The sequence below is a fragment of the Suricata suricatta genome, chromosome 7 (assembly GCF_006229205.1).
Source record: "Suricata suricatta isolate VVHF042 chromosome 7, meerkat_22Aug2017_6uvM2_HiC, whole genome shotgun sequence".
In the NCBI taxonomy this organism is placed as follows: domain Eukaryota; kingdom Metazoa; phylum Chordata; class Mammalia; order Carnivora; family Herpestidae; genus Suricata; species Suricata suricatta.
This window is the reverse complement of record NC_043706.1, coordinates 95,910,412-95,937,928: the sequence shown is the minus strand read 5'-3', so window position 1 is coordinate 95,937,928 and position 27,517 is coordinate 95,910,412. Positions and strand designations below refer to the sequence as shown.

Below are 27,517 nucleotides of genomic sequence, written 5' to 3'. Positions count from 1 at the left end.
TATATGACCTCAATAATTACCAATATTATAACAGTAGTCTACTGTTTTCTGTTGCCAGGTATTACTGGTACAGTGCTGGCTATAATTCTAGCTGTAATCATGAATCCAGCTTATGTTGTTTGGTTTTTGTTTTTTTTACCCAGAGTTTCTATTCATTTTGTCTTGACTTTTAAAAAGAGAACTAAAAATTACAGTTAATTCTTCTTTTTTTTAGCATAGGAAAATAAATGTAAAAAGCCAAATACTACTCTTTTTTTGTATTTTTGCCAAAGAGAAAATGTGTATGGGCAAAAATCTAGCTATTGTTTTAGTTGATGCCATAATATTCTTAGGATACTTTTTCAGGAAAAGCTATAATAAAAAATTTGCCCAGTGCATGTAGAAGTAAATTGATGTAGTAGAGAATTAATAGGAGCTTCAAACTAAAAGATGCCTCTCATTTTAGTTTAAACTATAGGTGAAACCATAGTTAATTGGGTGGAAAGTAAAAAGTAGCAGACTTTGATTCAAATGTATGACCACTTGGACTAGTCATTCTCTTTCACAAGCAGGAATTGAAAAAATTGAGAGGCACTTGCATGTACTTTAAAGACATAGTTTTAAGTATGTATTGTCACTGAGAAGTTACAGCATAAGCAGTTTTTTTTAAATAAAAAAGATGAATTGATTTAATCTAATCTTAGAAATGAAAATCTTTAGTTTTAATCTGTGTAGTATTGTGGCTATGTCCTTTATGGCATTTTTTCCTTTCTAATTTTCTTTTTAATATTTCCTTGGAGTCCTGGTGAAACATTTCTTTCAACATGTCTCAAAAAGTAATCTAAAATTCTAATCTTTATTTCCTTTTATAGATACAAAATCTTACCCTAATCAGTGTGGAGTTACATGCTCGAACTAGACGAGACTTAGAACCAGATCCTGAATTTGACCCAATATGTGCTCTGTTTTATTGCATCTCATCTGACACTCCACTACCAGATACAGACAAAACAGAACTCACAGGTGTTATAGTGATTGATAAAGACAAGCCCGTCTCCAGCCAAGGTATTGTTCATTTTCATTAATTTTGTACCTGCCCATCCTAGGATGAACCTTTTAATGGGGCAGTTTCTCTGCTGGAAGTTATTAATGTCAATTAGTGGATTTTAAGAGACTTTTAAGATGAATTCCAATTGTGTTTATATCTTTTCCTAAATATGAATGTTTTTGGCTTGGATGTTCTTCATATTGTATACCATATAAGGCATTGTATAAATATCAGGCATCCTTCTGTAGTTTTGAATAGTAATATGTGAATTCAGTCAACTGAGGAAGAAGTCTTAGCACAGAACAAAATCATGTAGGAATTTACAGGTTAATCAATGATGTGCTTGAGCTGGCTTGCACCAGCTCACAAGCCAATTATTACATTTTTATGAATTCTTTAAACTAGTTGATGTCACATTGGTAGTATTGGCAGTTTGAGATCAGCACGGAGAGGAGTCTTTTATGGAAAAAGGCAAGCACTACAAATCAGGGCTCTTTATTTTCTTTTTTTTCCTTGAGAGGTAGTTGTAAACATTTACCAGCATACCATTGATTGAATTATTCTCTACTAGGGGCACGTGGGTGGCTCAGTTGGTTAGGTGTCTGACTGGGGCTCAGGCAATGATCTCATTGTTCATGAATTTGAGCCCCCCTCAGGCTCTCTGTTGTCAGCACAGAGCCTAATTCAGGTCTTCTGTTCCCCTCTCTCTCTGCCCTTCCCCCACGTGTGAGCATGTGTGCATGCTCTCTCTCAAAAAAGAAACATTTTAAAAAATATTCTTTACTAAAAAAGCTCTTCCTATAGGAAGAGTAAAGACAAAGTAATAAAATTTCTTTTTGGGTAACACATTATTACTTGAGAAATTTGGTGAATGTAGACTTTTCATGAAAATAACTGAAAAAATGAAATTTGAATTTTCAGTTGCATATAAATAGAAAAACTTCAGGAAAGGGTTTAAGAAGTAGAGTTAATTATGTATTTACTTTGGGGAATGCTGTTTTCTCTTTTTAATGTTTGAGAGAGAATCCACATGTGCATATGAGTGGGAAAGGACAGAGAGAAGAGAGGGAGAGAGAATCCCAAGCAGGCTCCACACTGTCATCACAGAGCCCAAAGAAGGTCTCTGGCTCATGAACCATGAGACCCTGACCTGAACTGAAGTCAAAAGTTGGACGCTTAATCAACTGAGCCACCCAGACACCCCTGGGAAATACTCTTTTAATTTAAAGTATTTCAGTAGCATAATTTCACTCAAAAGTAAGGGTTTATGTTACTCACACAATGATATGTAATAAACATTTTGCTTATTTCTTAGATATCAGGTATCAGACCCCATTACTGATTAGATCTGGAATTACAGGATTAGAAGTTACCTATGCACCTGATGAGAAGGCACTTTTTCAAGAAATTGCAGATATAATAAAGAGGTATTGTTTTCTTTGTTCTGATTTCTTCAGCTTTTGTTCAGTGAGTTCTTTCTTCCTATTGATTAATAACGTTGGCAGAGGTAGGAAAGAGGAAGAAAATTTCTTCCTGCGTAAAAGTACCCTTGGAAAAATTTTGCTCTTACCTCCCATTACTATCCATCACCATTTCCAGCAGATTAGGGATGGCAAAACAATATTCTGTTCTCAGGATTGAAGAAGAAATATTGGCTTAGCACCTCTGGCTTTGCCAGTTGGATTTTAGTGTGATTTTTCTATGGTAGAGAAATAATTGGGAACTGTGCTAAATTTAAATTGTATTACTTATTAAATAGGTTTCTACCTTGGGAGTCAGCCACATCTCAATACCTTTTTTTTTAATGTTTTCTGAGTTCTAAACCAATATTTCCAAAAAGTGTTGGCATGCAGTCTATTCATAAATCCTAGGATTGTGTTGTACATACTCTTTTGTAATATATAGTTCCTTGAAAATCTTTTTTGATCATTTAATATTTGGCTTGGATGGTTGATAGTAGAACCTTGTCGAAATTTATGAAAAGGATATTTTAAAACAAACGTATTTTAATTTAAAAATAATTAAATGAATCTTTTGCATTTTCTAAAGACTATAACTTTTAGTTTTCTAGGAACTTCAGATTTCTGCCCATTGCTAGGCTTAGGTCTTTAAATATCTAAAGCAGTCTAGAAAATAGCCTTTGTATCTTTATGTGTGGATTAAAGCTCTCCTTGAGTATGTCATTACACACAACCCTTTCTGTTTTGCTTTCTATAGTTTGCTTTTGGTAGTTGAACTCTTTTCCTGTAGAACTGAGACAGTATTCTGCATGAGAGATCAAGATGATACCCTACAAACTGAATATCTGATTCAATCCCACCCAGATGCATTAACATAAACCATTTTGAAATTTAGAAAACCAGAACATGTTTTCAACAAAACAAAATGAAATTAAATGTCAGGACACCAAAAATAATATACTGCTTACCTACCACTCTAGGGAGGAAATAAGAGAAAAGTAATTTTACTATTTATAGCACTGGTGACTGGATGGATTCCCATCCATGGAGTCTTTCCATTGTCATTCCTACCTTTTATCTTCTCTCAGAGGTTATCATTAACATGTCAGATGCTTCAATGCCCACACTTTTATTTCTGCAAGCAGCTTAGCAAAAAGAACATGCAGAGTTTCAGTCAATACCATTTTGTGTGCCAGTGGATGTCCAATAATGTCCCTGGGCTTTGTATGCTTATGTACTCTTTGTTAGATGTATTCCCAACAACAGGCTTATCTGCCAACATTGAGAATTTTAGCAATCATTTGCAAATGTGGTAACTTTCTTCATGTCCGTAACATGAATTATATTAGTCATTAAGAAAAATGCAGTAAACAAAACTAATTTCTGGTTCTTACTCTAGAAGATCATATGGTTATTAAGTGCTTAAATAGCAACATTTCTATTTTGTAATATCTTTTATAATTATTCTAAACAGTCCCCTAAAAGATTATTTCACTCTTTCAGCCCCTTTGTTGAGTACCAACTCAACACAGGCTTTGTTAACAACAGATTTTGGAGTCAGCCAGCTCTGACTTCCAATCTTAATGAATGGAAGATGATACTTGAAGGATGGGGATTTTTTAAGTTTTTATTTTAATTCTAGTTCGTTAATAATATAAAGTGTAATATTCGTTTCAGGTGTATAATGTAGTGATTCCACAGTTCCATACATCATCCCTTGCTCATCACAGCAAGTGTATTCTTTAACCCCATCAACCTATTTCCCCCATCGCCCCACCCACCTTCCTTCTAGTAATCATCAGTTCTCTATAGCTAAGAGTCCTTTTCTTGGTTTGTCTCTATTTTTCCTTTTTTCACTTGCTTTGTTTCTTAAAGTCCATGTGAGTGAAATCATGTAGTATTTGTCTTTCTCTGACTGCCTTATTTTGCTTAGCATAATACTCTCTAGCTCCATCCAGGTCACTGCATCTGTATTTTTGTCTTAAGCAAGTTACTTATCTCTCTAATTTTTAGTTTCCTCATCTGGAAAATGATAATAGCTATGAAAATTAAATGAGATAATGCACATAAAACTCTTAGCCTGGTCAGTGCATAAATGTTAACTCTGAGTGTAAGGCATAATACTAGGTGCTAAATATAAAGTTGAATAAAAGATGCACACTTTCAGAGTTTTATTGTCTGTATTTTTCCACCCAATATTTACCTCCTCAAATGCAAACATAAGTAGTATGAAATTATATTAAACAAGTCAAACCAAATCCATTGTCTTGTCACATTTTTCTCTGTATTTCCTTGAACTTATTAACAATTTTCCATTTTTCTCAGCCTTCCTAACTTGAATACAAGCTCTGATTTCTTCCTTTTTCTCTTCCCTCCATGGATATATTACATTTTATTTAACCTCAGAATTCTGTTTCAAAATCATTCCTTTCCTCCACCCCACCCTGCAGTTGCCACTGCCTAGTTAGAACCCCCTCATCTCTCTCCTATATAGATGTTAATGGGTTATTTAAAATTTTAGTTGTGGAAGCAGCTTTTTTTTCCCCTAAATAAATCATTTTCATATTTCTGTTGCTTCCATTTTCCCCAGTTTTATTTTTTCCTTCACTAAGCCCCTCTACCCAACCTTATTCTTTCCATAACTTTGAAACGAGGTAAGGTAGATCAATTCACCAAAACTGAAGAACAAGTCACAAAGATTTTGTTAATTGTCATCAAATGTTTTCACAGAAGAAGTGAAATCCTTGGTATTTTGAACTTGAGACCTGTTTTATCAGCCTTAGAACTCTCTTTAGATGAAATGGCCTCTAAGTCAAAAAATAAATGTACATAATAGGTCTGGAAAATAGTGAAACTACCCAATTCTCTTAGACTAAAATCTAATCACTTACAAGAAGCAGAGTAATTTTTGTTTTTTTTTTTTTTTTCAGCAGTCATCTCTGAGCGGTAACAGTTTATAAAATAGACCATTTTTAAAAATACTTTTTGTCAGAACATCAAAAAATAAGTGTACTTAACCAACTATATTAGGTGCTGCAACGTAGCAAGTAGCTAACTGGAATAATAATCCTTGCAGTAATAAGATGGGTTTTTTTTTAAACATTTGTTATTTATTTTTGAGAGGTAGAGAAAGACAGCACGAGCAGGGGAGGGTCAGAGAGAGAGGGAGACACAGAATCCGAAGCAGGCTCCAGGCTCTGAGCTAACTGTCAGCACAGAGCCTGATGCGGGGCTCGAACCCACGAACCATGAGATCATGACCTGAGCCGAAGCTGGAAGGCAGATGCTTAACCGACTGAACCACCCAGGCACCCCATAAGATGTTTTATGAATCTGGGAAATTCAGATAAGTGAGAAGAACTTTCTTTATAGAAGAAGAAGGGCTCTGTAACCATCTGGCACCTTCTTCATGTACCTGTGCTTAGAAATGTGTGCAGTAGGAACTCCAGCAGTCTTCCAAATTCTTCTCTTGAGATCAGGGCCAACCGTGGGCACATTGTAACGCCTATTCTGGTTATTCTTGGTATTAAGGCAGTCAACTGCATGGGTTTTGGTGTCTGTGTATGGGTATCCTTCACATCTCCTATCCCTGATAATTCTTAGTGCCACTTGATACGATATTTCTGCCCCAGTTTCTCAAGTTTAGACAGTGCATAGTTTTCAGGAAGATGCACTTGTCTTTCAGAGAATTTAACTTAATTAAAGAATTGATGAAGTTACTATCAACAAAGATGATTTAACCTATTAGATGTTATGTTAGAAGACTAATGAGCAGGAAGAGTAATGGGAGACATCTGTTTGCTTAGATGCCCTAGGATTTCAGAAAAAAATTTTTTTAAGAATTAGTCTCCCTTTTTAGCCTCTGATCTCTGAGATTAAATATTTGCCTCATTGTTGCATAATGCATTGTTTTCCTTTGCTTCCCCCATGATCATGCCTTGTCCCTGTCCTTTGTTCCAGATTGCCTGCCATGAGGCACTTTCTACCAAGAAAACACTTTTTTGTAGGTTGGTGAAAAGGTCCATTTGGCTTTTCTATTAAATTAATAAGTAATCATCAAATGAAGTAGTTTTCTCAGAAATTTCAACCCTATTTGTATAAAGAAAAACACATGGATAATATATACATTATCTTTTTCTCCTGACAAGTTTGAGAGCTACTCTATAAGTCCGTGCTATAATAACAGATCACAAGCAGATTACCAGATGTTGAAATTTATATTATAGAATGTATTTTGATGGGGACTTTACGGGAGAGAATAAAAAGAATGATGTTGCAGATGTTTGAACCTAATTCTTTTGACACCAGCCATTTAAACTCCAGGATTAAAAATAAAGAGACATTTTTGTGACATTCTTGTATTTGTTGACTAAGTGAAAACTAAAGCCATTCAACCCCATCATTTTAAGAAAGCAGCTATGGAAGTATGGTAAAATATTAGCAAACCAGTTATAGCTTACATCAGTAAATTAGTATGATCCTACTACTCGGATACTTTGAGACGGCAGGTATTAAATAATACAATCTGGACAGGCTGCCCATGCCCCAGTTCAGAGTGACTGTAACCAATGATGTAAAACCCAAATTCACAGGTTTTTATGATCTTTCACTCTGCTTTTTGGCTTTTATAAATAAGAAAATAATCAGTAATTTAGAGCTTCTAATTTGGAGCATTATTGTAGCTTTTGCTCTCAAAGTTTTTGTTCTCAAATTATGATATAATCTGTTTTTCCCTTCCTCATACAATTTTTCCATTGAAGTAAATCTTCAAGTTAATTTTCTCTTGTACTGTAACCAAACATTTTTCTATGGCAGTTACTGTGAATGTCCTAAGAGGAGCCACAAGGAGGCTCTTTCTGAGTTGGATGTACATTGTCAGGGCAGTTTTACCAGTGCAACTGTGTGACTACAGTGAGCACACTTTTTCCTTAATTTCTGATGCTTAGCGTCCCCACATTAATCTCACCCCTGTTAATATTTCATTCTTCTATTAAACTGAGACACCTTCTTCTTGAGTATAGAGGACAAACTTGTCATTACTGAAGCCTTACTTCCTGTGAGGACCAAGTCATTAATTAAAATTAAGTGGGAAAAGGAAGATGTTTTCATTTTCCTTCTCAGTGTTAAAACTGTTTAAGGACAATAGAGGTTAGAGGGGTAGAGAAGTAGCAACAAAATGACCTGGGAGGATCTTTTCCAAAACATGTACCCGCACATGCCCACACGGCCTCTCTTGCCGCTACCCTCATAATACTCTCAGTCACTCTCTCATTCTTATACTTCAGTGGTAATGCTTCTCTTGTCCCAATTTCTATCAGCTTCTTTCCTAAATCATATCAAATAAATAACACAGTCTCAGTAAAAACTATGTTTGCTTTACAAAAGTAGCTTCAAATCAGGAACACTAATTGCCCTATTCCTTCTTGTATAGAAATTCTGTATGTACCACTGTACCATCTCTTCTCCATCTGAGAAACTGAATAGATTTTTTTATTTCTTGCACTTTATATCACAAGGAAACAATTCTTCTGATTAAAAGTTCAAATGTTTGGTCCTTGTTCAATTTTTTCATTCCTTCAGGTATGATCCTGATATTCTGCTAGGATATGAAATTCAGATGCATTCCTGGGGTTACCTCTTACAAAGGGCTGCTACCTTACGTGTTGATTTATGTCAGATGATCTCTCGGGTGCCAGGTACGAAGCATTGTGAATATTTTATGGTTCAAGTACAGAGTAAATTACCAAGTAAATAAAGACAAGGTGTTAAAAAGTACTGTTGTTCTAGCCTAATTTTAATACTAAATTGTGTAAGCTCTAGGTGTATCATAACTCCATTATGGACAAATTCAAAAATCAAGAAAAATAAAAGAAAAAGTACCCCCATCTTGCTGTTATATATGCTGTTAATATATTTGTTGGTATTTTTTCTTTCAGTCATTTTTTATATACATATATAAGCCTCTTTTATATTACTTTAACCATACCTATATTGCATTTTTATTATGCTTCTTTTATCTAGTATTTTTCTGTATTATGAGATTGTCTTCATAATCATTATGAAACACAACATTTCTTTGGTTAATGTACCATAATTTTATTTTGTCTGGTTCTATGTTTTATGCTTTTGATTGGAAAACTAACTATTGATTTATATTTGGGTATCAGGCTAAAAAATTGGCATGAATTTTGAAGGCTGTTTCCCACAAGTTTGATTCTGTTCAAAGGAGGGAGGCAATAATAACATTCATACCAAAATTAAAGTTGATAAAGCACAATTCAGAATTGTTTTTTTCTTTATAACTGTAGAATTATTTTTTCTTTATAACTATAGAATTATTTCTTTCTTTATAACTATAGAATTTTTAATAACTTAGTTTTAAAGTCACAAGACTGATTAGGACAACGGAGCATATACTTTGGGTATGTTGGTGAAAACTAATCAAGAGAACTCCTGAGAGAGGTTTTGGCTTCAGTACAATGTCTTACATGTTAGTAATTTTAAAGGGAGAGGCTTTAAAAAGCTGGAAATTAGAAGACTCAAAGACCATAAATATTTTGAAGTATGCAAAAAGCTTGGAATAAAAAGGCAGAGATAATTTTAGTTCTTTATTGCATAAATTTTTAGTAGTTTCTGTGTCCCTTGGGTGCTAGAAATAGTGTGGTCTATCTCCATTTTCTGAACATTTCATTTGGGATAGGTTTCTGAATATTCAGAAGAGGCAAAATGAATGTTCAGGTGTACTTAGTAGTTTAATTAGCTGTAACAGGTAAGGTATATGACTTAAGATCAGAAGAGTCAATGAAAGCCTTGTCCATTTATTTATTATTGTTTGTTTATTTTTTTTTTTCTAAGTAGGCTCTGCACCCAGTGTGGGGCTTGAACTCACAACCTTGAGATCAAGAGCCGCATGCTCTACTGAGCCAGCCAGGAGCCCCAAGCTCTTGTGCTTTTAGAACACTGCAGAAACCATCTTTATGAGGCAACATGGTCCATTAGAAAGGGGATGGTTAGGAAGGCAGGAAAGAGCACAGGTTCTGGAGGAGGGCCGCCTGGGTTCAAATCCTGGTGATCTGCTAGCTAGCTATGTGATGTCAGACAGGTTACTTAACCTATGTATACTTCAGCTTCTTCTGTAAAATGAGAGTGATAATAGAACTTATCTCATAGAGCAACTGTGAAGCACTTAGAACAGTGCCTAAGCCTATAACGCTTATATAAGTGTTAAATGAAAAAACTCTTAAACATCATCTTTTTGAAGAATAGAGATAGGGGCGCCTGGGTGGCTCAGTCAGTTGAGCATCTGACTTCAACTCAGGTCATGATCTCACGGTCTGTGGGTTCGAGCCCTGCATCAGGCTCTGTGCTGACAGCTCAGAGCCTGGTGCTGGCTTCAGATTCTGTGTCTCCCTCTCTCTTTTCCCCTCTTGTGCTCACTATCTCAATCTCTCTCTCTCAAAATAAAGTAAAGGCATAAAAAAAAAGAATAGGGATAAATATGTGTACCTCTTCTCTCTGGAATCCGGTAACCCTGGTTTATAATATTGGTTCTATTTCCAGATCCTCTAATTAACAACATTTGTATATACCCAGTGTTACTTAAGAGAAACACATTTTAATTTCTACCAAGGTAAAGTCATCACCTAACTCTACTCTTCATCTAGTTGTCCTTGCAAAGTTAGGAGAATTTCATTCTGAATATGAATATCATTAATTGATGTCAACAAATTTCCAGAGTTGTTTAGGTTAAAAACTGTACCATGTTTCCCAGGAAATGACCAGTGTAACTATAAACATATCCTAATACCAAAGAAATGCTTCAGTATTAGGTGTTCATGAAAATGGCACCAGAATTAACCAAATTTAAAGTGAAAGGGTTTATTATTTTTAAAATATGTGCGTATACATTTTTCTTATTTAAAAATATATAATTTTCAGTTACATTTTGCAAAATTCTTTCATAACTTAGAATCTTTTTTTAAGTTCCATTTATTAGAGCATGAGCAGGGGAAGGCAGAGAGATGTAGAGATCAAATCCCAAGAGGGAGATTCTCCCAAGAGAATCTGCTGATGGTGTGGAGCCCTGTGTGGGCTCATGAACCATGAGATCATGACCTGATCTAAAATCAAGAGTCAGACACTCAGCCAACTGAGCCACCCAGGCACCCACATTCATAATTTAGAGGAAAGAAAAATTATTTTATTAATCAAAATAGAGACTATTCATTCTCTGAGTCTAATACAAAATAGTGAATTATGTTTCATCTTTAATCTTTCTCTTTCATTTTTATTCTCATTTTATTTGGCATAATTTGCTTGAAAATTCAGTTTCTGTGAGTTCTGATGCAGTCTGCATTCATTTCTGTAGATGACAAAACTGAGAACAGATTTGCAGCTGAAAGAGATGACTATGGATCAGAAACAATGAGTGAGATAAATATTGTTGGCCGAATTACACTAAATCTTTGGAGAATCATGAGAAATGAGGTAAGGTCCTTCATCTAAAGTTTCATTGGAAATAGGAGATTAGGTTAGTATAACTTTTAGTTCTTGTTATTAATTATTATTAGTATTTTTATATATTATTAGTAAAATTGTTATTAGTATTAGTATAGCCTGCTATGTAATTTTATGCTTTTTTGTGAATTATTTTTATTATACTTAAGTAAAATTACAAAAATAAATACTGTCTTCTAAAATACAAATCTGCAAGAGTATTTAATGTTACTGATATGTTTTAATTTTTTTCCATTTATGTCTAAGGTAGCAGTGGCTAGGAAAGTCTACAACTGTCATGAAGTATTATGTTATATGCATCCAGTGTTACATAGTTTCATCATTTTTTTCACTTAATGCCAGATGAGTTCAGCTCAGCCTTTCTGATTTATTAAGTAAGAAAAATTTAGTCTACACATAAAAAGGAACTGAGGAAATTTTAAAAACTGGGTCAGACTAAGAAGGTGAATTGGAAAGACAGTACTTGGAAATACTTAATAGCATCTCCCAAATGAGGCTTTGGGGGCCCAGATAAGGATTTATAGTAGTATAAATTTCAACAAATTATCTCATTAGTTTGCAGTCACTCAGAAAAATAATTCTTTCCCCAAAAATGTAAGATCATAGAATCTTAAAGTATGTTTTCATTCTTGAAGTTGCTTGATTCCTTTTATTAAAATGCAAAAAAGCTACCTACTGTAAATTGGTCTATTCTCAAATTTTGGATTTTGGATAATATTACATAGAATGTTTATCTTTAAAAGAAAGCTCTGTTCTTCAGTCACTTCTCTTTGAAACTGCTTTTTCATTATATACTTTTATTATACACTCATTAGTAACTACGATCTTTCTGGCTCTTCTAGATTTACATAAAATATTTGACTTTCCAAACATCCCCTCTGCAATTCTTCTGGGCACCAAGACACAGTAATTCCTTCGCATAAGGGAATAAGTTCTTTATATAAAATTCAGGTGTCCTTATTTTTTTAATTTCCTCTCTATACTGTGAGCCTAACATTACTCTCATATTTCATCTAATTTGAATGTGTATAATATATGTAACTGCCTGAGGATGATTTTATGTTATTTTCTTAGTAAAAAATTATCAGAGCATAAGAATTCCTAATGACTTCGAAATAACTCCTAATGAGACGGCATAAAATATGGAAGGTACAAGAGATTATAATGTGTTTTATTTGTACATTCCATTATATAATTTAAACTGCGGTCTCTGATACTGTCAGTGGTGAACACGTAAATTGAGTACGTAAACACAAAATTAAATTCTTGAATCTTAGTTTCATCCCTGAAGATCCAAAAGGCAGCTGTACAATTATTCACTAGTAGCTTAAAATCACAAATTGGAAAGTAATTTTTTTTAATTTATAGCTTTCTTTAGTTCTTACAAAGGCATTCTGTATTTATAAGCTGAATATATAGTCTATTTGGTATTTATTTGTAAATATGGGAACAACCATGAGAAAATATGAATTGGATAATTTACTCCCCCTTCCTAGATTGGCCTAATTGGATAGTTACTTTGTTTTGGGTTTGGGTTTGTTTTTTTTGTTTGTTTGTTTTTTTGGGTTTTTTTGTTTGTTTGTTTTTTGGCTAACCCAAAATAGTCCTGAAATTTGGAAATTTCTGGGAAATCATGAATGAATAGTATCTTATATCTTATATCTCAGATTGTTTTGGAACTTTAAGGGTTATGACTTTGGACAGAAGCTGGCCCTGAGAGTTTTCATATTAGAGATCTTCAATCTCTAATTGAATGCAGACAAGTATGCAAAATGAGAGTGAAATCCTTTTGTCTCTCTAGGACATCTCCTCAACTTTTAATGTTTATTTATTTTTGAGAGACAGAGAGACAGAGCGTGAGCAGGGGAGAGGCAGAGAGAGAGGGGGAGACACAGAATCCGAAGCAGGCTCCAGGCTCTGAGCTGTCAGCATAGGGCCCAATGCGGGGCTCGAACCCACGAACTGTGAGATCATGACCTGGGCCAAAGTCAGACGCTTAACCAACTGAGCCACCCAGGCGCCCCTAAATTTTGTTTATTTTCTAATCTAGTTTTCATCACTCTGCTTAACTTCAACGTAAGTTAACTGCTTCAGTTTTCTCAGTGAAATAACAATCACTGTTCTCAACTAAGAGCATAGCGGAGGGACTTTCTGTGTTTGAGGGGATAAGAAGAGTATGAAATAGTTATCTAGGAGAATTTGAGAGTAGTTATTTAAGTAAGTAAAGTATAAAAGCTTGGTAGTGTGGACAGCCCATTTGAGATTCACATCAGAAACTTAAAGTGATACCTGCCAGCTATGTTCAGATTCACATAAGCGTGGATAAGAGGGTTAGATTTGACCACAACTCACAAGCAAAAGGTTATGGCTTTGTGAAAAAGTAATTAATTAATTGCAGAGCAGGTGAGGGGCAAAGAAGGAAATAGTACGTGAAAGGTTGTGATTATGATTATGCAATTTGAACTAGCTGGGAACTCAGGGTACTAGAGGGAGTAAACTAGAAGGATGAGAGATGGTGGTCAGAGAATGGGATGCAGAGGGGATAATTTTTGGTAATAATAGAATTTGGAATATGATCATGGGAGTGGATGGCCAAGGTGGGATCCAGGCAGTGACAGGTGAATTTATCTCATACCTAGCTCTCTAGTAGCAGTGTGGGAGGGGCAAGAACAGAGGTAAGGAAGGAGATTATTGGGGTAGCTCAAATGAAAGTTGTCAGTTGTGTAAGGATTTAAAAACCAATTTAAAGGATAAATCCACAAGAATTAGATGTACAAAAAGATGAAGAGGAGGAGGTGTCAAGAATGAGGATCAGGGTTCTGGCATAGATCACGTTTAGGTGGGAAAATGATGATTTAAGAATATAGAGCATGAGGTATCAGTCAGATAACCAGGTAAAGATATGCAGCAGGCATATAAATAAGTCCCAAATCAGGTAGAAGTCTAGATTAGAGATCTGACCTTGGAAGTCACATCAGAGTAGATGAACTCACCAAGAAGCAAATGCAGAGAGTGATCAAGATTGAGCCAAGGACATTTTTGTGAATGAAACATTTTGAGGAGTAGACAGAGCAATCGGCTCCTAAGAAATAGTCATAAGATGGAGAACCAGGAGAGAATACTCCAAGCAGAGCCACTAGGAAAGTCTGATGTTTCCATCTGCTTATGTGAGCCTCCCATTATCTCAATTTGGCAACATCAGAATCCGTTTCTAATGTTACCTAGTAAAATTTCAGTCTGTCAATAAGCATGTCAGGTGCTTTAAATTTTTTAACATTTTATTTATTTTTGAGAGAGCACAAGCAGGGAAGGAGCAGAGAGAGCGGGGAGACACAGAATCCAAAGCAGGCTCCAGGCTCTGAGCTGTCAGCATGGAGCCCAATGTGGGCTCACAAACTGTGAGATCGTTACCTGAACCAAAGTCAGATGCTTAACTGCCTGAGCCACCCAGGTGCGCCCTGCGTGTCAGATGCTTTTAAATAAAGACAATATGATGGGCAGTGAAGATTATGTAGAAGTAGAATAATATATTTGCTTCTGTTCGTATATTGTCTTATTATTTATAAGGCATTTTTACAGACTTGTCACTTTTAAATTTTGCTACAAACTTGTGGCATAAATAAAACAAAGTAATAAGGTACTATTCCAAATAGAGAAAATTGAAGTTCATAGAAGTTAAGTGACTTGTTGAAAGCCTCATACCTAGTAAGGGGTCAAGACTCAGACTCGTTGTAGGCATACGGTCAGTCTTCAGCAAGCTTAGTGTGTATTTTGTTTTAAATATAAATATGTATAAAATATAAGCTCTCTGAAGCAGCCTTCCAGTATCCTAGAAATCTCTTATATATTCATATGGGTAGTAGTTACATGGTAATATTTATATATACATATATAAATATTCATGAGTTATTCACTTTAAATTTTTGCATATTTCTTTATATAAAATATGTGTCAGTCAAAAAACTTTTAAATTGGAGGCTCAGGAAATGAGCAATTGAGGGAATAAAGTGATGGACGATACAGGGCAAAGGTGCTTTACTTATGATCTCCTACCATTTTTCTTTGATTTTATCTTTACTTCCTCTGTTCCCCTGTACTAATTCTCTTGCTCTCCCAGCTCTGAGTAAGTTTATTTCTAAAATGAGTAACCACTGTGTTACGCACATTGACTCTGTGAATGGTAAAGTGTAACCCACCCCTGTCAGACCTTTACCTATCAACAAATAAATGGACAAGCAGTATAACACTTTATTTTTATCAGTTCTGACTTTGGTCTACGTATTACATTTATCCAGTGTTGAACTTAGTTTTCTCCTGAAAACAAGTGACAAACTCCTACTTCATATTTCTGGATTCATATTTCAACTTCTAGAGTAAATCCCTCTCTATAGATTGGAACATTCTGAAGATAGATCATCTTAATTTTAAAGTTTGTGTTTCCTTCTTTTAGTTTTAATCACAGCTGAGATTATATAGCTAAGCATACTTATGCTTCTGCGACACTAGGAAGACTCAAAGTAGAGTGGGTATCATAAGGTTACATTTGGTTAGTCTTAATTCAATTTGTGAAACTGTTCTACTTGATATAAAATCAATCCAGAATATAGATCTGTCATCTGCCTCAGATGTTGGGAACCAGTTTCTTAAGATTTTAAGTTTACTTTGAATCACACAAAATCCTCTAGGTCAACTTACATGGCAAGCTTCCAAATGTTTTCTAATGAGAGAGCTACAGGACAAGGGGATCTTTTCTGAAGAGGTTTCTTTTTTTCTTTTTTTCTTTTCTTTTTCTCTTTTTCTTTTTCTGATTGCTTGTGTTAAGGTTATATACTCCAGCAGAAGTTTAGATTTGGTCTAAAGTGCTGTATGTGTGTTGGGTAATCACATAAGTACCTGAAATCAGATGTTTGGCTACATTTTCTATAATGCTAAAATGGGAATTTTTTTAAAAAAAACAACAACCAAATGAAAATATTCATTAGAGAGTAGACGAGTCACTCAAATATGGGGATTTAATAATAAAAAAAGGATTTATTCGTTTATTTTTGAGAAAAGTATTCCAAGTCATTACTGATTGTTGGAAAAAATGATGATTTACTTCCAAGATAATGAGTTAGTACCTGCTTTATAATGGTGACTCTAGAATGGGCTAATTCCAAAGCTGAAAACTCTGTGTGTACATGTGTGTTGCTGGCAAGTATACTAATTCCAGTGCTGTTGAAGTAAGACCAAAGATCTTTTGGAGATGAGCTTTTAAAATTCAGTCCCTGCTGGGTTATAGAAGTGGAAAAGAAAATATTTTCAAATTATACATAAATGTGAAGTGCTTCTGAACTATGCTTCAGAATCCAAAGCTGACCTGAGAATGAGGACTGCTGATTCCTCAATTTCCATTTTGCATTGAAACACCTGCCATTGTCTAGATTGCTTCTGTCCTGTAGGTTTTGTTTTGTTTTGTTTTGTTTTGTTTTGTTTTGTTTTGTTTGAGAGAGAGAGACAGAATGCAGGGGAGGGCGGGAGAGAGAGGGAGAAACAGAATCTGAAGCAGACTCCGGGCTCCAAGCTGTCAGCACAGAGCCCAACGTGCGGCTCAGACTCACCAACCACAAGATCAGGACCTGGGCCAAAGTTGGACCTTAACCAACTAAGCCACCCAGGCACCCCTGTCCTGTAGGTATTTTTGAGGTATCATCTAGGTAGAGGTAGGTTTCATGAATTTGGATATTTTTTTTAAACAAGTATTATTTTCCTATTAACATACTTTTCCCTGCATATTTTGAAGATGGGGAAATATTTCTGCCACTTCCTTTCTTTCATCTTTTGATTTTGGAATGAAATTAACTGACTCCATAATGTCCATATATTGGGTCTTAGTACCAGTGTAGAGAATCCATTTTTGAATCTGTGGAATTCTGTTAATCAGCATGTCATCACAGACCAAAAAGTAGGTATGGAAAGACCAGAAAATTAGTGTGCTTAAAAACTCTTCTGAAAGAGCCGCCTGGCTGGCTCAGTGGGAAGAGCTAGCAATTCTTGATCTTGGGGTCATGAGTTCAAGTGCCATGTTGGGTATAGAGTGCTAAAAAAAAATAATAATCTTTAAAAATTTTTAAATGCTTCTGTCAGTATTTGTGTTGGTATAGAATATAAAAAGAAGGGATTAAAAAAACTGAGATCTCTTAAGTATGTCATGACCATGTTGAACTCATGAAGTGTGATTGTTTTCCAATTAAATGTTTCTGGGCAGAATATTTCTGTCTAGAAGGCCATATATATATGTAGTTCTAAACTATAATTCACTTGTAACATCATTTTTACAGGTAGTTTTCATATCCAGTATGAAAAGTTTCAAGTAATATTTTAGATCTTTTAGAACCAAATTTTCCCATAAAAGCAAACATTATATATGATGTTTTGGTTTTTTTTCTCTTTTTTAGGTGGCTCTAACTAACTACACCTTTGAAAATGTGAGCTTTCATGTTCTCCATCAGCGTTTTCCCCTCTTTACCTTTCGAGTTTTATCAGATTGGTTTGATAACAAGACAGATCTGTACAGGTAATGTTTTATAACTCTGAAGAGGATAATAGCTCTTTGTTAATAAAATCAATATTATTAGGTATAATTTACATACAGTAAAATGCACACATTTAAATTGTATTGTGTGATGACTTTAAAAAATATATACACCCTGTAACCACTACACCAATCAAGACAATGAACATTTTGAACACCCAGAAAATTCCATTGTAAGCTTTGCAGTCAACCTACCTATCCATTAATCACCCAGGTAAGTACCAATTGAATTTCTCTTACTAAAGATCTGTCTTGCTAATTCTAGAACTTCATATAAATAGAATTATTTACAATCTACCACTTTTTGTCTGGCTTATTTCAAGAGCCCAGCATACTCTGTTTTAAGATTCAGCCTTGTTGCTGTGTAAACCAGTAATTCATTTTTATTAATAAGTAATGTTTCATTGTATTAATATACCACAATGTATTTATCCAGTCACCTATTGACGGACAATTGAGTTATGTCTTGTTTGAGGCTGTTATGAAGAAAACTAAATGCAAGTCTTTGTGTGAACATACATTTTCATCTCTTAAGGAGTGGAATTGCAGGGTCCCAGGGTTAGTATGTTTAACATTTTAAGAAACTGCTAAATTGTCTTTTTTTGGCAGTTCTTCTAGTGCAAGTCCACTAGCAACAAGTTCCCTCAGCCTTTATTTATCTGAAAATATATGTGTCACACCCTTATTTTTGAAGGATATTTTCAGTGTCTAATTCTGGAGTTTAGGGGGTTTTTTTGGGTGTTTTTTTTTTCCTTCACCATTTTAAAGATTATACTCCTTTTTTTTTCTGGCCTCCATTGTTTCTAATGAGAAATCAACAATCATTCTCATTTTTCCACTGTATGCAAACAAAAGAGATTACTCAGCTCTCCTGGTCCAGAGGCAGGCTTTGGAAGCTTCTGTTCTCCTAAGGCTCAGGTATGAGTCTTTCTCAACATTCCTGCACTTCTCACAGTGCAACGGACTTCTCCTTTGTACCATTGCCAGTTGTTGGCCCCAAGCAGACTTCGTGACTCTCCCCCAGGGGAAGATGGCTTTTGCTTCTACTCTGTCCTCAGCAGTACTTTTCTTTGCCTGTAATCATTAATGGAGAGTTTCCTGCCTCTTTCCAGTAGTAGACAGCTGCTGCTTGTTACTTAGTACAAGGCACACAGTCGGAACAGGGGAGGTTGCCTGCGCTTCCCAGCATTAGGCATCTTTAGCATCTATTCTTTCTCCAGAGATAGTGGATCTCGGCTTAAATCCTGAGGATTAGAGTTTCTTACCAGTCCCACAGCAGCTCAGCCTTTGCTTCATATAGGCAATGAGTCAGAGGAAGATACAGGATTTCATTCCTTTGTGCCCTGCCTCCAGTCTTCGTGGGGGGTCCATGGAAAACTACTCTTTTGGTATCTGGGGTTCCTAGTGATTCTAAACTATCATGCTGCCCATTCATGACCTTTAAGATTGTATTAACATTTTAACTGTTCGATTCTTACATGCTTTTATGGCAGCTCCCTCTGGTGCTAGTGCTCTTCTGAAGAGGGAATAAGTTACGTGTCCTCAGATGTGTTTGTCACCCTGTGAAATTTAGTTCACCTGATTCTCTTGCAGCCTCAACTTTCTGATGGCCTCCAGAAAACATGATTTTGTAGATTTTCCTACTTTTTATTATTGTTAGACCGGTGTGATCTACTTTGCAGCTTTCTATATCTGAAACAGAATTCTGTAATTTTGTTTCTTGGCTGCTTTCAAGGTTTTTCTCTTTGCTTTTGATTTTCAATAATTTCACTATTGTGGAATTTTAAAAGTTTACTTATCTTTCTTGGTGTTTGCTGTGCTTCCTAGATCTTTAAGTTGATATTTTTCATCAAATTTAGGAAATTTTTGGCTATTTCTCTAAATATTTTTTTCTGTCCTAATCTTATCTTCTCTTTCTAAGACTCCAGTTATATGTGTGTTAAACTGTTTGACAGTGTCTCAGAGATCTTCGAGGCACTGTACATTGTTCCTCAGTCTTTCTCTAACGACGTAGCTTTAGGTTCACTAACTTCCTTCTGTCATCATCAGTCTGCCATTAAGCCAGCCAAGACATTTTGAATTTCAGCTATTGTAGTTAGTTCCCAAATTCTCATTTGGTTCTTTCTTTTCAGAGTTTCCATATTTTGTTACTTTATTTATTTGCTCATAAGACTTTATTTTTCTTTTAATTTTTTGAATATTTTTCCCTTAGATTCCTGAACATATTTGTAATAGTTACTAAATACAACATCTGGCTCTCTTCATATTAGCTTCTGTTTAACTGCTTTTTCTCTTAACTGTGGGTCATATTTTTGCTTGTTTCTTTGCATAATTATGTAATGGGTATTGTTGATGTTCTGTTGTACTGATTCTGGGTATTTATTATCTTCCTGTGAAATGTTTTTATTTTTGCTCTAGTTTGCAATTCAGTTATTGGCTGATCACCTTGAATTTATACAAACCTGATTGTTATTTGTTAAGATGGTTTTCTGGAAAGCCAGAGTGTTTCCTATATCCCTCAGACTTGGCAGTCTCCAAACTCTATCCCATTTGCATAGTGTTAGTGCTTAGTTCTAGGTTTGTCTAGAGTAGGCCTTGCTCTAGGGCAAAGGCCTCCAAAGGCACCGTGTTTTGGGCTCTTAGCTGGATACCCAAATTGTTAATAAAGGGGTAATGAGTCCTCTCCTGGCTTTGCTAGCCATCCAACCCCAGCACTGTCTGAATAGTTCTATTCCAAACCCAAGCCCACAGCAGCTCTCCTTCGGAAGCCTCATATGGTTTCATCTCCCTCATTTTCAGTGCGGCCCCGGGCCAGTCACTCACAGGAAACCTCTGCACCTTGCACGTATACGGCGTACCAGAGATTCCAGCTACAAACTGCCTGAGCTCTAATCTCTGTCTCTTTGGCTTAGCAAGACAGCCACACTATACTTAGACTATAGCATTCTGCAGTATATTTTAGGAAATTGTCTTCCCAGGGACTGAGGTTCACCTCATGGGTTTTTCTCTGAAGAAGCAGTCTTGCATTGCCTATTGTTTGTTGCCCGGAAACGATTACCTCAACTGTTTAATCAAAACAGGAAGACTAGTCCAGTACCAGTTGTTCCATCATAGTCCAAAGTGGAAGTTCCCACCTCGACTTTTTCTTAGGTTGAAGGTAAAATGATAGTAATAAACTTAGAAAGTAGCTGTATAAAGAAAAAAGCCATGAAATTAATGAGTCTGATGTTTGAAATGAATGAGGCTCTGCTTATTGAATTGTAAGGCCACATGATGGTGAGGCTGGAAAAGTGTAGCCTTACAAACAACTTGATGTATTTAGGGGAACTGCTTTCTGAGCATGTCATCTGCAGTCTCTTTTGAGGAATCTCAAGTAAAGTGAAATCACAGAAAGCACTAAGCTTATAATCAAAGCCGTATAGAAACAAGTTTAGGAGAAGTTATCTACCAATACATAAAATGAAACTTTTATTATTTTCTAATGTTTGAGAGAGTGCATGTGAGTGGGGGAAGGGCAGAGACAGGGGAGACTGAGAGTCCTAGCAGGCTCTGTGCTGACAGCAGAGAGCCCAGTATGGGGCTCAAACTCCCAAACTGTGAGACCTTAGCCAAAGTCAGATGCTTAATCGACTGAGCCACCTAGGCACCCCTAAAATGAAACTTCTAATATTAATATTAAACTTAGCATTGAAAACTACACTTAGTGATTTACTTATAAGATCTAAAATGACGTAAATGCATATGTTGCTACCTCTAATTATCTAGGATAATAAGTAATTGCTCTTGCCAAGTGAAATCAAGAGCTGGACCTAACATACTACATAAGGGACTTGAACTAAACATTAGACCGTTTATATTAGATGGCTTGTATTACATGGAGATTCCATACACACACTCTTCGGAGATATTTTGGAAGATCACATAATTTTATCTTAAAAATTTAAGTGAATTTTTACCAACAAATTCATACTTTTCAATTTGCATTTGCTTTCTACAGTGTTTTAAGTAAATATATACATATTTTATAAATTGCCTCAGAAATTAGAGTAACTTGCTAGTCAGCAATTTCTTGTATTAAATCTGTTCATAAAGCATGAAGGAGCCCTGATTATTATCATTTTGTTTTCATGAATTCATATTTGGTCTCCTGAAAATTCTTGATTTATATGAGTTATATTCCTACAGTTGTGTTGTTTGCGACTTAGAATGTATTTTTCCATAAAATGTTATATTTCATGATTAGATTCCCCAATCAATCTATAAAACCTTTCCTAATCCCTAATATTACTGATCTAGAGAACTCACAGTAGTATTCTGATTTCATCTGTTTTCCAAGCAATAGTTATTGAATACTATTCCAGTTTCTGAGGTAGGAGCTCTGTGTTAGTGGTAGAGAGTTATGTAGCTCAAGAAGATAATATTCAGAAATTTTTTCTTCATCTTCTGGATGTAGATAGAGCCAGCACAAGGGAGAAGTTCAGAATAAGAGATTCATACTTAGAATTTTTAAATCTCCTTTTTTGTCACCTTCTTACATGCCCAGTCCCAAAAAATAACCTGTGCCCTCAAGATGCTCTAAGTTCAGCCATTCAGCACCTACCAAGCCTGACATGAATAGCTTATTCTTTATATTTCTCTTCCTCTTCCTCTTTTGTGTTTGCCTGTTACACCTGAGTTTCACAAAGGTTAGGAAGATGACATCATTCTTTAACAACAACAAAATTACCTAACAAAATTCTACTTTGTCACACTATGTTTATTCATTCATTCATTTATTTATTTATTTATTTTTAAGGCCACAGTGTAATTCCATTTTCTTTTTATACCACTTGGCTAACCAAATAGGTCTAGAAGTTAGGAATGAAGGTGATTTTATGTTAAAAAGATTGCTTTTTTTCACTTAAAAAGTCCACTTTTTAAATACTTTAAAAATATATGTTAGGAAAGATATGGAGTGACATCAGCAAGATGGTGGAGTAGGAAATCCTAGACCCTTTTTCCCCTATAAACACATTGAATCAGCAACACTTCATGGACAGATTCTCTGTATGAGAAATCCAGAAACTAACTGAAAGACTCCTACACCCGGGGTAAATGCAGAACCAGACTCAACAAAGCTAGTTGGATGATACCCTCTTGCCAGAGTCCCTGCCTCTGGCCCAGAGCCATGTGATCAGGAGAAGGCCCCTAGTTCCTAGCTTCTCCAAAGGAAGGATGTGGAAAGGTGCTTTGTGTGTCCAGCATCCCAATTTTTCCAAGAGGTTTCTAACAAACCCAGTGCAGTCTAGCTGGCAGAGCCAAATGGAGATGGTGGCATGGGCTAGTAGATGCCATAGAGCCTTTCCCTGCCTGCAGAGTGAGTGGATGGAAAAATCCTACGTCTCAGCTTACCCCTGGGGAGAGAAAGAGATACATGCATCCAGTGCCCCGACTCCTCCACAGCTACACAAAGAACTGTCTTTCTAGTCTTAGAGCTCTGACAGGTCCAACATGGTCTAGCTGGCCAGAGGAGAACAATGATAGTGGTTTGGACTAGACTAGCAGATACCATACCTCCCCCTTCTCAGCACAGTGGGTGAACAGAAACCGCAGCTGGCTGCTGCTTCCTGGGAAGGGAAAGAGTTGGTAGAGTTCCTCAGGGTCTCTGGCAGGGATGATTGGACTGTAAGGCTAGTTCATGAAGACTGGGAGAAGTGCCTGCTCTAATGTAGGACACCAACATAGAGAGTCCGGGAAAATGAAGACTCAGGCAAAGGTACTCCAGACAAAGGAAGAAGATAAATTTCCAGAAATTGACCATAATGAAACACAGTTATATGATCTACCTGACAGATGTCAAAATAATAGTCCTAAAGATGCTCACCAAGGTCTAGAGAACAGTGCATGAGCAAAGTAAGAATTTTATCAGAGAGAGAAAATATTTAAAAGTACTAAAATCATGAAGCTGAAGAACATGATAACTGAACTGAAAAATTTATTAGAGGGGTTCAACAGTAAGCTAGACTAAGCCGAAAAAAGAATTTGGAACTCAAAGATAAGTCATTGACCATCCATGACCACAGAAAAGATGAGTTGTTAGATCTATTTTGTTTCATTTTAAAGGGACTGACTGAATTCACACATACTATGTTATGTCAGAGTCACATTTCACAAATCTGTATTCTTGAAGGATTACCTTAATAATGTAAAACCAAGATACGTTAAAATGTGATGTAATTTTTTTTGCCTGTCAAACTAGTAATAACTTGAAAAATTATAATCCCCAGTGTTGACAAGCATGCAAGAAAACAAGTACTTTATCATCACTAGTTTGAATGTAAATGATTAAAATCCTCTGGAAAGCAATGTGTCATACATATTAAAAGCAAAATCAGGGTGCCTAGGCGGCTCAGTTGGTTGAGCATCCTACTCTTGATTTCAGCTCACATGATCCCAGGATTGTGGGATCAGGTCCTACATTTGGCTGAGCATGGAACCCATTTAAAATTATTTCTCTCTCTCCTTCTGCTCCTCACCCTTGTTCCCTCTCTCTTCCTCTCTCTCTTAAATAAAAATTTTTTTTAATTTCAAAATTAAATCATAGCAGACCTTTTGACCATATCTAGGTATCTATTTTAAGGAAATATTTCAGCATCTGTACATAGACTTAGATGTAAAGATATTCAATACAGCATTGCTGATAATAATAAAAGATACTCAAAGTCACTAAATTGTAAATCATTTAATAGTCATGAAAGATAAATATAAAATCATATAAAGGTCAGTAGCTACAAAATATTTAAATATGGGGAAATAGTCACATTAATTTAGGTTAGAAATCCCAAGTTATAGAATAGTATTTCTGTTTGCCTATTTAAAAGTTGAGTAATATATATAATGTTTTGAGGATAGGCTTTTGTTACTTTTTAAGTTTTATTCAGATACAATTCACATACCATATAATTCATCCATTTAAAGTGTACAGTCAGGGGGTGCCTGGGTGGCTCAGTTGGTTAAGTGTCCAACTTCGGCTCAGGTCATGATCTCACAGTTCGTGGGTTCGAGCCCCGCATTGGGCTCTGTGTTGACAGCTAGCTCAGAGCCTGGAACCTGCTTCAGATTTTGTATCTCCCTCTCTCTCTGTCATTCCACTGCTCATGCTGTCTCTGTCTGTCTGTCTGTCTCTCTCTCTCTCTCTCAAAAATAAATAAAACATAAATAAATAAATAAAAGTGTACAGTTAGGGTCAGAGGGTGGCTCAGTTGGGTAAGCATCCAACTCTTGGTCTCAGCTCAGGTCTTGATCTCAGGGTTGTGAGTTCAAGCCACGCATTGGACTGTGCACTGGGCATGAAGCCTGTTTACAAATAAATAGGTACTTGGATGGTATGATTAGATGTGGTTCATATATTCAGTTGTGTAACCGTTACCACAGTAAATATTAATATTTTCATTATTCCAAAAAGAAATCCTGTATCTCCTAGCCATCACCCTCCAGTCTTTCGTTTTCTACCCCCACCCCTACTAATCTGCTTTCTGTTTCCATAAATTTGCCATTTTGAAAACTTCTTATAAATGGAATCATATAATGTGTTGCCTTTTGTGACTGACTGCTTTCAGTTTATCTTGTCCAGATTCATTCATGTTGTAGCATGTCAGTATTCATTTCCTTTTGTCGCCATGTGATGTTCCATTGTATGAATGTATACCACATTTTATTTATTCGTTCATCACTTGATGGATACTTGGGTTATTTCCACTTTTTGGCTACTATGAATAGTGCTGTTAAGAACATTCGTGTACAAGTTTTTGTGTAGATGTATGTTTTCATTCCTCTTGGATATATGCTGAGGAGTGGAATTAGTAAATTATATGGTATCTCTACCTTTTACAATTTGAGGAATTGCCATACTGTTTGCCAGTGCAACTGTGCTATTTTACATCTAGTTTTTCTACATGTATTAGTCATGTATCATGATTCTTAAAATTTTATTGAACAGTTTATGTGACTGTGTTATTCTAAAAGCCATACAATCAAAGGCTGCAGTATTTTTGAATCTTAATAATCATTAAATGAATAAATTTTATTCTTTAAAACTTCCGTTCATAGCTTTGGTAGAAGGTTTATTGTTGTTTGTTTTCTTAACAAAAAAGGTAGGGAAGGGGTGCCTGGCTGGCTCAGTCGGTAGAGCATGCAACGCTTAATCTCAGGGTCATGAGTTGACAATGCATGCTTTTAGACTGGTATTTACAGTGATCACCCAAAGCCTTCATCTTCTTTTTAATTTTTTTAATGTTTTCATTTATTTTTGAGAGACAGCACAGATGGGAGACACTGAATCTGAAGCAGGCTCCAGGCTCTGAGCTGTTAGCTCAGAGCCCGACTCAGGGCTCAAACTCATGAACTGCAAGATCATGATCTGAGCCGAAGTTGGGCACTTAACTGACTGAGCCATCCAGGCACCCCAGCCTTCATGTTCTTTAAAAACGTGTAGATGTGATAAATTATAATTGTGTAATTATTGCATCAACAGCAGTGGCATCTAAGAGAGAATGTTAATATTTTCTAATAAAAATAAAGCAACATCAAGCAAAATACTGAAAATAATTATCCTTAGTCTTACCACCTTATCACAAGTACTATTTTAAACTTTAATAGTTTCACTAGGTTTTATGCCCTTGAAATATATGAAATTTTCTAATGTTTAACTCCTTTACATATTTTGCTAAAGGCTCACACCATGACTCCCTCCTTAAATCCTCATTTTTAATGTGTACGTTTTGGCAAAGATTAAAACACTACTAGTTTCAAGGGTCCAAATTTTTCCTTAATGTTCATAGCATGGATTCTCTTTTAACAGATGGAAAATGGTTGATCACTACATTAGCCGTGTCCGTGGAAATCTCCAAATGTTAGAACAGCTGGACTTAATTGGGAAAACCAGTGAGATGGCTAGACTCTTTGGCATTCAGTTTTTACATGTACTCACAAGGGGCTCACAGGTAGGAAATCAGTTTTCCTGTACACTATGGAAGTTGTGTGTGAGTGATACTTTTGAGATGTTTGAGGTGATCTGATATTTTGAACTTTCTATGTGGTACAAACTAATATATAGCTGGTTAATCATATGTCATTTTATTTTCTGGGAAAGCTTTAATTTCACTTAACCACTCCACTTTTTATTTTCTCTCCATACAAACTTTCTGGCCACTGCTAGGTTTTTTATGCTATTGAAAAACTCAATGGCTGTGTCTTTGAGAATGATATTTTGTTCCTAAATAATGTCAGTGTGATTAGGATGCCTTCAAAGGCCCCTTAAAACTAGGGAAGCAGCAAAGAAAGACAGCCTTTCTTTTGTTTTATATTCCTAATTTCAGCATCTCCTAAATCCTAACAAATACATTTTTTTAAGTTTGTTTGTTTCTTTTGAAAGAGAAAGTCTTAAGCATGCTCCATGCTGCCAGCACAGCAGAATTTGTCTAAAACTCCAAACCATCTGCTTAATGGTAGTTATTATAAACAGTCAGTAACTGCTAGATTCAGGGACTGGTATTAAGCTGTCTACCTTTCAGTTCTGGAGTCCTTGTGTTTCCTTCTTGGAAAATTGGAATAACTTGAGATTTATCCATCTCAAGTCTCCTGACTTTCATTCTCTAACTTTCTCAAATCTGTCAAAGACCATTGGCCAACTTTTCAAATGAAATTGTTAAACTATACAGTCTATATCTGTTTATTATTAAATAGATGTATTTAAATATAAAAAGAAATCTCTTTCCAAAATTGACTTACCATATAAGATATTTAATATATTTTACAGTTTTTATAAAAGTTATAGGAATACAGGAAAAGGATTTATAGAAATCTCTTCCAGTACCTGAAAGCTGACTAAATAACCAATACTATATAACTGTACTATAAGAAAGCAGCCTTATTCTGAAGAGCAAAACATCCCCTTAAATG

The 27,517-nt window shown here is 35.6% G+C and overlaps 1 protein-coding gene across 7 annotated transcripts in view; it reads left to right on the top strand.

Annotated features, from left to right (window-relative positions):
• REV3L (REV3 like, DNA directed polymerase zeta catalytic subunit) overlaps positions 1 to 27,517 on the top strand; it is a 178,179-nt gene that overhangs the window by 106,858 nt on the left and 43,804 nt on the right. For 6 of the 7 annotated variants that reach the window (XM_029945421.1, XM_029945420.1, XM_029945423.1 and 3 more), the window contains 6 exons: positions 852 to 1,044; positions 2,343 to 2,454; positions 8,068 to 8,183; positions 10,856 to 10,974; positions 17,442 to 17,560; positions 26,418 to 26,559. In XM_029945421.1, coding sequence (XP_029801281.1) covers positions 852 to 1,044; positions 2,343 to 2,454; positions 8,068 to 8,183; positions 10,856 to 10,974; positions 17,442 to 17,560; positions 26,418 to 26,559 — 801 coding nt within the window. The remainder of the gene's footprint in view (positions 1 to 851; positions 1,045 to 2,342; positions 2,455 to 8,067; positions 8,184 to 10,855; positions 10,975 to 17,441; positions 17,561 to 26,417; positions 26,560 to 27,517) is intronic. The other variant, XM_029945422.1, reaches the window with a different exon arrangement.